Below are 12,546 nucleotides of genomic sequence, written 5' to 3'. Positions count from 1 at the left end.
GGTGTCGACACCTGCCTCTTGTTGCTGTCCACAAGGGTCGACACTAGTCTGGAAAGAATCTTCCCTTGTATATTGCAGAATCTGGGTATTAGTTATTGGAATTTAGGGTCGACACCTTGCTTATTGCCAGCATTGTCTTTTCTTGCTGAAGGGTCGACACCATCACACCAAGGGTTGACCCTTACGTGTTTATTTTCAGATTTATGGGTCTGAATGGGCCTTACCTTTGGGGCATTTTGGGCCTATTATTTTATTAACTTTGGGGCTACTTTTCTACTACAATAAATAGGCTCTAAACATAGTTTCATTTCACTTTTCTCCTCTTTCCTCTCTCTCAAACCGTGAGTTCTCCTCTCTCTCTCTCTAAACCTTAGTTGCACGAAGCGGGAGCGGGAGCGGGGGCGGGAGCGGGAGAACATGGCCACTTAGAGGAGTCGTAAATTAGGAGCGTTTATGTATTATTTTTATTAATTATATTTTATTTATTATAATGAATAATAAATTATGTTAAAATAAATAATAAATAAAAATTAGATGTTTTATTTTATAAATTTTTGATTTTTTTTTATTATATATGATTTCAATAGATTTCTTTTAAACAATTAGATAATTTATTATATGTTAAAAAGTTAAAAAATAATTGTTAAAAAAATAAATAATAAATAAAAATTATATTATATATAATAAAATAAATAATTTTTTATTTTAGAAATAAAAATTATATTGTTTATGATAAATTATATTATAATTTATAATTTATAAATTATATTATATATATATATATTATATATGATAAATTATATTATATAAAATAATGAAATCGAAGAGGGAAAGAAAGAGAGAGAGACAGAGAGAACAGAGACGAAGAAAGAGAGAAGGAGAAGAAGAGACGCAACATAGATCGAGAGAGGGAGAAGCAGAGACGCAACAGAGACGAAGAGGAGATCGAGGGTGAGAGAAGCGAGAGAGAGAGAGAGAGACGAAGACCTAGGGCTTCGAAGAGAGGGACGAAGACTAGGGCTTCGACGGGGAAGTCAAACGGCGAGATCGAAGTCGTCGAACGGAGGATCGAAGCCAGCGACCAGGTACTCTCTTTGCCCTCTCAATAGTGCTCCCTTCCCGCATCAGATTCGCGTTTCCCTCTCCTTAGATTCGCGATTCTGATGCGATCCTTCCTCAGAAGCGCAAAATCGCACTTTTTCCTCGGAGTCGTCGCCATCTGAGACGATTCCTGCTACTAAGCTCTAAACTCAAGCTTTTGGCACTAAGGTCTCTAGAACTACTCACCTAGAGTGATCTTTTCACCATGGTCCTTTGAGAAAGAGTGTACATCTCATCAAGGGCTTCATTTTGATCTGAATAGTTTGTGGTTTCAGCGCCAGTGAATGTTAGGTCGTCGTCTCTTGCTTCAAGAGGTACGGGTTTTTAGTTCTCTTTCAATACCCTCATTTATAGATAGATTTGTGGTATTTTCTTTATATAAATACAAAAGTTTACATTTTTATGCATATTGTGATGAATCATGAGATTGGGGGTTAGGGTTTGAAGAGGGTTGGGTTTATTTGTTGGGTTGTGATCTTGGGTCATGAGTTTGGGTGTAAAAGTAATAGAAGGGTTGAAATAAAATGTGTTTTTGTGCAAAGCTATACTTTCTATTAAAAACCTAGTTTGGCTTATGAAGATGGTTAATGAAATTGAGGTGTTAAATTACGCATGTACAAATTTAATTAAAAATTTAAAGAGTTTGAAAATTTATGCAAAAGTTGCGATTGAGCCCCTCAATGTTGATATTTTAAATTATGTTATAATATAAAACCAAACTTGGGGAAAAGAAATTACTAATGGTAAGGATGATGTGAGAATTGTGATAAAATGATAAAGTGAATATTTAAGAATCTTATTGTATTATGTTGAATTGCGTTGAGTTATGTTAAATTGTGTTAAGTCAAAGTTGGGTTAAGATAAGTGTGAGTAACAATAAATGGGAGATTGTGAAATATGACGGTGTTACGTGAAGGAGTTTTTTTTTTTTGTATCAATGAAATTAATGCTAGAGATTTAATGTATAGCCTCACATAATAATTGATAATCGATGTGTTGTGAAAATTGATTTGGAAGACTTGATAATAATATGGAAGAGTAAAGAAATAGTTTGAACCTAAGAATTATGAACACGTGAATGACTTTGTGGGTAATAGAAAAAGGTGGTGGAACATAATGTGTACTTGTTATGTAAATGGAATTTTAACTTATGGTGGATGCGTTTTGAACTAATGTGTTACGGGAATAATAGATGATGTGTTGGCTTTGCCCACTAATCACAATGATGGATGACTTGATAAAATTTATGGAATGTAATGTTGTTTCGGGGTCCGTTTCTCGCCGTATTTTGAGCCGGCAAAGTGTGACACTTGAAATAGGTTCCACCTTCCTTCCGGAGTAGTGCCCGGTAAAGCGTGTGGTATGTTGGGATATGTAGAGGTTCCGCGTTCCTTCCGGCTTGTGACCGGTAAAGCGTGAGCTTCAGCCTTCCTTCCGGCTTGTGACTGGTAAAGCGTGTGATTCATGGAGATGACTTGTTAATGGATCCGGTGTTTGATATGACATTGTTTGAAAGAATGGAAAATGAAATGGCAATTAGATTAGAGGTTGGTGATGATGGACTCGCCGGATTACCTGTGACTATAAGGGAAAATTATGAGTTTTGTTTTGTAAATAATTGGAACATTGTGTTAAAAAGGGTTCGTTATTCTTGTGTTATGTTTGAACTCTAATTGATAATGCAAATGCAAATGCAAATGCGGATATTATGTAGTAGTGATATGTTGGATTTTAATTGATAATGCAAATGAAGATGTGATGTAATTATTATTGAATATAGAGGAGATTTGGATTTTTACATTGAGGAGTTACAACAAATATGAATAGATTTGTAGGAATAGCATATATGTGGGATGTTTTGGAGTATTAAGGAAACTTGAACTTGAGGTTATGGAGTTTTAATAAATATAACGAGTAGAAAGGGAAAATGGAATTAAAAAGAGGAATATTAAAATGGAAATTAAATGAGGAATATTTTAGAATTGGTTAATAAATTTAAAATGATATTGTTCCTTAAACATATTTGTTTTCAAAAATGCTTTATGGTTCTCTAACGAAAAGGGATAGTTTTTGATGGTCGAAGGTTTTTCCTTAAATGTTCAAATAAATTTTGAGGAAAAGATACACCCTACGTATGATATTTTGAAGTTACAAAATGTCACCGTACTATGTGGTATCACCTTGCATGCATGATCACTTCTATCTATAGGATGGTTATTGATTTTGAACTATGAGATTCTTACTGGGCAATTGTGCTCACCCCTTGTTGTTTCATTTTTCTTACAAGAAGAGAATTTGAATTGATTGGTTGGAGGATTAAGAAGTTCACGTGTCTGTTATGTGTAATTTCATAGTAGATGTGCAAGAATGAATTTTGTATATTGATGTATGTAATTATTTATTTGTAACTCTGTAATAGGAGCTTGGCATGTATTATTATTATTGTTGTATTCATCATGAGAAAGAACATGTACTATTATGTTTCTATTACTCAAGGGTAATAGATATTTTTAATTAATAAAAAAAAATGGACCCAAATTTTAGGCTCTTGGTAATGTTTTCGAGTAATTAAACATTTGGGACGTGACATTTGACCATATTCATATTCCACATAGACACCCATTTGTAGAATCGAACGCACATAAGCAACTTTTCATGATTCATATGTTCGTGTATGCGCATTATAACAAAACAAACTTGTTGTACACATTAGTGCAACAATTCATATCTCATATAATCACAAGTTCTCAATGCTTACATCATGTACTTATCAAATGGATGCACCTTAAGTCTTTTCTAGACACCTTATGGCTCATTTGGACAAGTGTGTGAGTTATTAACGCGTGCTCTGATACCACTCTGTCATGACCCGAACCTGCCTCTATGGATTAAGGTCATAACCGGCCAGTAATCATGAGATTACCTATGGCCTCAAATCAGATTAGAATATACTCCGTCAGAGTTAAGGGGCCAAACGGAAGCAGACTTAAAAATTTTGTCCAACGAGCTATGCTTACATGGCATATCAAAACATTTCACATATACTTAATAATAACTCACACCACATATCAGTAGTCAACATTTTGTACACCCAGGATCATTTAAATATATAGTCAGCTAAACCAAAAGCTTATATACATAAATGGTCTATCATAACCAATAGAAATAGCAAAAAGGAATACGAAAGTTCATAACCAAAGCCTCTTGCGTGAGGCACCTGGGTTGACTTCACAAAACTCGGCTTCCTTTCTTAAACTCCACTAAGGATGGGGTTGAATGTGCCTTTGCTCACCTACATACATATAAATGACAGTGTGCTAACGCCCAGTGAATAATATCAAAATAAAAAGGTTAATGAATGAGATTCGTTCATAAGTGAATCGTACTCATAATCTACATATTTGAACCACTATTCTCATTCACACCAAATTTACAAATCTCAACAAAGCAAAACGACCTTAGGTCCCACACATCGCGTCCATATGCAAAACGATCCCAGGTTCAATTCTTATATAAAACAATACGACCTCGAGTCCATCTATACGAAATGACCTTTGGTCCTACCGACTCTCTATCCAAAATGACCTTTGGTCCAATTCGAACACATCAAACGGCCTCGGGCCCAATTCAAACATATTAGGCGTATCAAACGGCCTCAGGCCCATTCTCTTTATATTCATATCCATTTATATTTCATATTCATGATCATGATCTCTTTCATTCAAACGGCCTTTGGCCCATCACGGTATCCCAGCATATCAAATGACATATTCAAACGGCCTTTGGCCCATCTTTGCATTCATGTCTAACGGCCTTTGGCCTAATCGTTCATATCTAACGGCCTTTGGCCCAATCATCCATGTCCGATGACCTTTGGCCCAATCATTCATATCCGACTATCATTCATGTCAAACAGCCTTTGGCCCAATCATTCATATGTCAGACTATCATTCATTCATGTCATACGGCCTCTGGCCCATTCATTCATATCCAACGGCCTTTGGCCTAATCGTTCATATCCGACGGCCTTTGGCCCAATCACCCATGTCCAATGGCTTTTGGCCCAATCATTCATATCCGACTATCATTCATGTCAAAAGGCCTTTGCCTCAATCATTCATATGTCAGACTATCATTCATCCATGTCATACGGCCTCTAGCCCATTCATTCATGCCTAACGGCCTCTGGCCCATTCATTCATATGTTAGACTATCATTCATTCATGTCATACGGCCTCTGGCCCATTCATTCATGTCCAACGGCCTTAGGCCCAATTCAGTTATATCAAACATATCAATGGCAGACGGCAAACGACCTTAGGCCCAATTCAGTTATATCAAACATATCAAGGGAAAACGGTCTTAGGTCCAATTTAGTTATATTAAACGTATCAAACGGCCTTATACAAAATTAGGCATATAGAATACTCATTCATATTTCAAATCAACAAATACATGAAGTTTACACAGAAGTAACATTTGGAAAGTAACATACTTGAAAATATCTTTACTAAGATATTACTCACAGTGTTCTGCCGGTGGATTTGCCCTTGAACTCGACCCTACACATTACATAACACATATTGGTCACAAACGATTCAATCCGTTCTTAATTCATACATTCCTCTTAGGCTCCTTTCTTATCATTTTAGCTCATTCACAATGCTCAATGCATGCCTAAGAGTGCTTAGAACTGAAAGAGAACGGAAAACAAATCACAAAACCACTTTTCAAAATATCTGAAACAGGGATCCCTGCTCGCGTGTAAACTTCCCCGCTCGAGCGGACCCATTAGGTCTGCAAAAGTACTGGTCACCTTGTTTTTACGCGCAAGTGTGAATTCGGACGCTCGAGCTGAAAGTCACCCTACATAGCTCCCCGCTCGAGTGTGAACTTCCCCACTCGAGCGGACGTCAATGATTGCAAAAATACTGGAGCTCGTATTTCCTACTCGAGCGGCGCTTTCCCCGCTCGAGCGGACATGCCAAATTTTGGGTTTTCTAGAACTGTTCTTGAGGCTCAATCTTGCATTCAAACTCAAATAACTTGCATATCATGACTTATACTTCACATGCAACCCTTCTAACATGATACAAATGCTAGATTACAACATTATGAAGCTTAATTTCCATGAATTACTTACATACACACATGATTTATATCAAACCCATCATCAATACTTCAATTTCATGCATCCAACACTCATGTTTCTATGAATTGCACTTGCATGTGAGTAACAACTTCTATTTCCAACTTAGATGATACAAATGATGATCAAAAGCATGAACTTTAACCACAATTCTACATGGATCATATTTTTCATGCTTAATTACACAACTTCATGGCAAATTCTTACATGCATGCACATATAAGCTTTGATTTCTTCAATTATAGCACAATTCTTGTTTTTGATCACATACTCTCTTCGAATTCACAAAATTACAAACTTAACTTATGAATTTATGCTCAAATACTCACCTAGGAGCTTCAAACTTCACAAATTCTTGTTAAACTTGAGTGTAGCTTCCCAATCCACAATCTTTAAGTCAAAATGCACAGTTCTCCCTCTTTCTCTCTCTAGAATCGACACACTCTCTCTCTAGAGAGCAAATTCAGATTTTTGAGTTCACAAAAATGAGGGTCTTAAGTGTAATAGGGCCCTTATATGGTCTCCCTCTTAATCCAATTTGATTATAGCTAATTAATAGCACTTAATTAATCGTTCTAAATCTAATTATTTTGATCTGATCAATTTTCAATTAAATTTCACCGTAGGCTTTAAAAATTACGCTAATCACAATGGCGCAATCAATTTCGGGTTCTATGGCCGATAAGGCCTTCAATTTAAATTCCGAAGTAGAAAATCAAACAGATTTTCCGACGGTGAGCAGATACAAAGCCAAGACCACACATAATCATGCAACTAACACCCAAATTCGAATTAAGCACGTAATTACAAACATAAGCACGATTAATTAACATAACACAAGATAGGGTTATCATAGGCTTGGCGCAACCCAGTTGAATTTGTTCGCACCTATGGAAAAGATGAGATTGGTGAGAAGCCAAGAGTTGAGGAAAGTGAAACCTTTATGCACTTTAGTGGGAGACTTATAAAGTTGGAAATAAAGATGGAGGCGCTAAACATGATAATGAAGGCATCTATGGTGATTTTGGATGTGTGTTTCATTAGCACCATGTTAATGATTAGTATGAAATGAATAAAATTATGTTTATGAAATTAGTAGTTTTTGAATTTTTATTTTTATTTATTTTTTATTTTATTGCATTCCAATGCCAAAATACAAGCAACATGAAAATGGCTCCAAAATTATTCCAACATAAGTCATTAACCCTTATGAGTTTAATTCCAAAACAAACAAGTAATTCCAAAACAGTGCACTCCAACCAATGGAACAAAAATAACAAAGGACAAATTTGCAATGGCAATGCTATTTAACAATGAACCAAAAAACCATAACATAAGTATTGATCCAAAGTCAAAAATAATGTTTCCCAAAAATCTGCATTACAATGCCATGGTCTTTACATCTGCATTACAATGGCCCAAAAGTAATCCATTTACACAATTAAGCTACATTTCAATACCACAATTGCCAATTAAGTCTAATCTGCTAAAAAGCCACAAAAAAACTTTAAGTTTCATTTAAATTTTCGCATAACACTTGAACCAATTTTTCAAAAACCATAAATCTATCCTCAATGTCTACCCTTCCTTAGCTTAAATACAAACATACAATAATTTTGTTCAATACAAAAACACAAAAAAGAACAACAAACATGAAATGCTCTACTTTGACCCACTAGCCAGTTCTTTGGCTTACCTCCTTGCTCTGGTTGTCTCAAGTATAGAAGTTATGGAAGAAGGGTTGGCATTGTCTCTCACATCAGCATTTATTCCACCACTTGTTGTTGCAAGATTGCCTTTGCCCCTCTCACCAGCATTTACTATACAACTTGCATATGCAGGACCTAGGGGTGTTCACGAGTCAGTTTGGCTATATTTTACCCTTAGACCATTAGCCGAATCGACACATTCTGGTTAGAAAACCAGTTACCCGTTGTTGACCGAACTATAATTTGGAATTGACGGAATCAAAAGTCACGCTTTAGAGGTCGGTTCGGTCCATTTTCAAAATCCGGTAGGAATTTATGAAAAAATGGATTTGAGAGTTCAAAACGACAAATTGATTTTATGATCTGTGATAGAGAGAGTAAAGCAAAGAAAATGAAGGGGAAAAGTGAAAGGGGAGATTGCCTTCACTTATCGCGTGGTGACCACCTTCACTCATCACAAAGCCATCGCTCATTGCCACCAACACTAACACCATTGTTAATTGACCTCATTCGTCCTTGTCATTGCCCTATCACCATTGGAATAGAAATGGAAAGAAAAATAAAAAGAAGCAGAAATGAAGGAGATGGTGAAAGATGATGAGTTCGTCTATCAGAGAGAGAGAAAGGGTGAAAGAAAGAGTCGAAAGGATTGAGAGAGAGAAATATGGAGATGAAAGCTTTGAGAAGTCGAAAGGATTGAGGAGAGAAAAAGCCACAAGAGTAAATGAAGTTGTCAGATCTGTGAGAGAAATGGTAGAGGAATATATTTTTCTTGGAAAAATAAATATTGCCTTGGAAAACATATACAGAGTATTATATATCTCTTAGATTTATTTGAGATAGTTGGTATATATACCAGACTTGAAAAATGTGAAGAATTTATTAATAAGGGGATTAGGTCAGCTGTCATACAACTCTGACTTGGAACGGACAAGTTGTCTTGGAACTTGAACTCGTTTAGCTTATCAAGGTAACTCCAAAAAGCTGAATAATTAAAAAAATACTTATTTATTATATATATATCGGTCAGATAGGGTTTGATCGATATTTTCTAATTAAATTCGACATTCGACCATAAATTTACTTTTTTCATGAAATCTATCCACTGTCGACCAAATGGTCCTGCAAAACTGTTTGTGGCATGCATGGGTCGGGCGGATCCACGGGCGGTTCGATCTTTTTAACACCCCTAGCAGGACCTCATATGCCCCTTCTCATGCCCCTCAGACCAACATTCTCTCTAGTTCTTCTAACATTGACTCCAGTTTCATTAATTGCTCCTCTACCCCTCCCAACAACAATGACTTCAAGTCATTTGGCAACACCACTTGATGCCTTTCCACCATGGGTTGGTAGTTTTGTGGGTTGCAATAGCATTTTCAATTAACAAACTTACAAGTTACAAAAAAAAAAATGAAATACAAAACAAAAAAGTTGAAGTTCTAAACAAGTTAGTTACCTAAGTGGATGGCCAACTTCTCCTCCTTGTCATTCCAATAGAAGCATTAGTCATTGGAGGTTGAGATGTTGATTGGCCTCCTTTTGTGGTTCCCCCCCCCCCAAAACAAACTTGACCTTTGAGAAACAAATTGAAAGTCTTAGTGGTTACGTCTGAAAAGTTAATGTTAACAATAAATTGATAACATAGTTATGTTACCTGACTGGGCGCCCTTTGAGGTGGCTGAGTTGTTGAATGGGCTCCCTTTGATGTTTGTCTCCCACTGGACATCTAAGACAAAAAAATTTAAGTTAGGAACATAAACAAATTGGGCAAACTTGTGTACAAGATAAATTTTGTATTCATGTTACCTGATTGGTTGTCATAGGTGATTGGAAACAATGTGATTGACCCTAGTAGACACCCTAGTAGACCTCTGCTACAAATTAATTGAAGTTAAAGTTAGGACTAAGTTGAAGTAAAATGTAAATTGAAGTTACAAGTCAAATATAAAAGTTAACTTCTCTCATGTTACCTGATTGGATGGGATGTTTGTTATAGGATTAGGAGTAGGAGTAGGAGTTGATACAGGTTGAGATGAAGATAATTGTCCCCTAGTTGATCTCTACTGCGACAAACAAACTAAGTTAGAAGCATAAACAAATATAATAACATGTGTACAATAAACGAATGCATAAGAATACAGTGACCTTCACCATTTTAGACTTTGGATGCAGCATGTTCTTGTATGACCTCTGATTGTGCCTCTTTTGCAAACACTTGCACATGTCACATTGACGTTCTTTCTTGATGCCTTGTGTGGATTTCTTAGCTTATCTACTTGCCTGTTTCTTACTTTTTTTTGGTCTTCCTGCTAATTTCTTTGCTTCTGGTAGGTTCAATTTTTGGCCACCTTACTCATACTCATGCATGTTTGGAACAAGGTGTATCATGAATGCATAAGTATCCAAGTACCTAAACTTGGTGTAATACTCATGTACCTCCTCGTAAAATGATTCACCTCAAATTCCAATTTTCTACACCAGGTTGCAAAACAATTCCTTGATTCCACCATCAACTTCTCAAGTTTGTCATGAATATTGGGACAAATCTCACCAGGGTATTTCTCCGTTTCAGTCTTCTTAATTTGGATCCATTACATCAATTTACTTCTAATCCATTCAAATATAGAGATGATTGGCAACTCTCTAGCTTCTAAAATGTAAGAATTGAATGGCTCACTCAACTTGTTCACAAGGATGTCACACTAATTCCTTAGGGAAAAATGTGACCTTGACCACAAGGTGCTGTCAATCTCCTTCAACACTTTACAACTGTCTTCCTGTTTCTAGTCTTAGGACTTCAATCTTCTTCATTCAGTAATTGAATTCATCCACATTTCCTGTTGATGCAGCTTTCCAGAACAGGTCTTTCAACATATAACCACAATATTTTGCCTTGAAGTTGTTTTACATATATCTCAGGCAGTATCTATAATCTACAGTAGGGTATAACCCTGCAAATGTTTCAACCAACCCCTTTTGTCTATCTGATATAAATGTCCACACCATCTCTTCAACACTTCCAATGTCACTTATCAGTTTCTCAAGAAACCAAGACCAAGAGGCTTTACATTCAATCTCAACCAAAGTCACAGTAATACAGTACATGTTATCATTTCCATCTCTCCCAATAGCACTCAGTAACTGCTCTTCAAAAATCTCTTTTAAATGACAACCACCCAATATTGGTCTACACCCTACTGCAAATCCATTTTTTTGTGCACTAAGTCTGAAATACGTCTTTTGAAATGTAGGCTCTGTCTTTTCAGGATCAGTTGTTATTGAAATGTGACTTGATGAATTTTCCCTTAGAACTGTAACTGCATAATCCCAAATCCTGTGATATTGCCTTGCCAAATCCCCTGCAATGACCTCCTTTGCCTTTCTCTTTTGTTTATAAATTTGAAACCTACTTGCAACCACCATTATTTCTCTCCTCACTTTTTTCTTGAAATTAGCTATGTTAATGTTAGGATCATCTCTTACCCCATGTACAAACTTCTTTCCCAAATACTTAGAGTTGGCTTGTTTGTTGTTGTAATGCCTCTCACATATATGTTTCCCCACTAGACTTTTGATCTGAAAGGTTGTGGTTCTCCTCAATGGAAAGGAATGTATCCTCCAACTACCGTTATGCCTACAAACAGCAGTGATTCTTGCACTCTCATTTTTTATGTACCTTATATCATAGCCATTGATCACATTGAATTCCCTCAAGTACTCTCTGAAAACTTGGGGACTAGGAAACTTCATTCCAACTAAAAGTTTAGGATCATTCATTATCACTTCTTTGTATTCAGTGTATCTATCATCTTTCTCATCTAATGACTCTTGTAGACCAATCAGTTTAGCATCATTATTAGGATCTGAATACCAACTAGTATCATCTACTCGATTCACTGTAGGTGGTGATTATTTTATTCATCTGTGTGAGGTTTCATCAAATATGTCATCATTGGGACCCTCTAGGTCTTCTTACAACCAATTTTGGTCATAACTTTTCTCTACATTATCGTCAGAAGTTTCAGTACTATTATATTCTTCATTGACTACTAGTCCAAGTCCTCAAAATCATCACTGTAAGCTCTCTCCTCATTGGCCAAATCATTCTCATTTTGTGCAATGTCACTCTTATTAGCCTCATCACTTTCTACAGACTTAGTATAAGTAGTATACTCCAACTCCTCCTCATTTTGTGTATTATAACCCTTATGCTGACTTGCAATTTGACTCTTCCTAGCCTCATGCTGACTTGCAACTTGACTCTCCTGACCCTGATTATGACTTGCATTCTCTATACCATCAGATTCCTTAGCCACATGCTCACCCTCAGCTATCTCATCATGATTTGAATCATTCCCAATGCCATCATCAACTATGATCTCAATGTCATACAAGTTTATATCACTAATGTTTGTGTCAACACCACCTATGGCATTATCAACCCGTTCTACACCCTCAATCTACAACACCTTCTCATGTGTACCATTATCTCTCTCTTTTATACCTTCATTTTGCCCTTGTGCACCATTGGGATTTGTCAATAACTCCACATTGAATGACAAAACCATAATAGGATTTGCTCCC

The 12,546-nt window shown here is 36.3% G+C and overlaps 1 protein-coding gene across 1 annotated transcript; it reads right to left on the bottom strand.

The window, feature by feature from the left end:
• Positions 1–10,866: 10,866 nt before the first annotated feature.
• LOC145823989 (uncharacterized) lies at positions 10,867–11,739 on the bottom strand. The gene has a single exon (XM_082923572.1). It carries the CDS (start codon positions 11,737–11,739, stop codon positions 10,867–10,869), a length of 873 nt encoding a protein of 290 aa, XP_082779698.1.
• Between the last annotated feature and the right edge of the window lie 807 nt (positions 11,740–12,546).

The sequence above is a fragment of the Camellia sinensis genome, chromosome 4 (assembly GCF_055761805.1).
Source record: "Camellia sinensis isolate YWXY chromosome 4, ASM5576180v1, whole genome shotgun sequence".
NCBI classification, from domain to species: domain Eukaryota; kingdom Viridiplantae; phylum Streptophyta; class Magnoliopsida; order Ericales; family Theaceae; genus Camellia; species Camellia sinensis.
The sequence above is the reverse complement of the archived record's forward strand: the minus strand, read 5'-3'. Positions and strand labels throughout refer to the sequence as shown.

Coding starts and splice junctions, on each gene's coding strand:
- LOC145823989 (XM_082923572.1), bottom strand. CDS start 11,739: ATGAATGATCCTAAACTTTTAGTTGGAATGAAGTTTCCTAGTCCCCAA.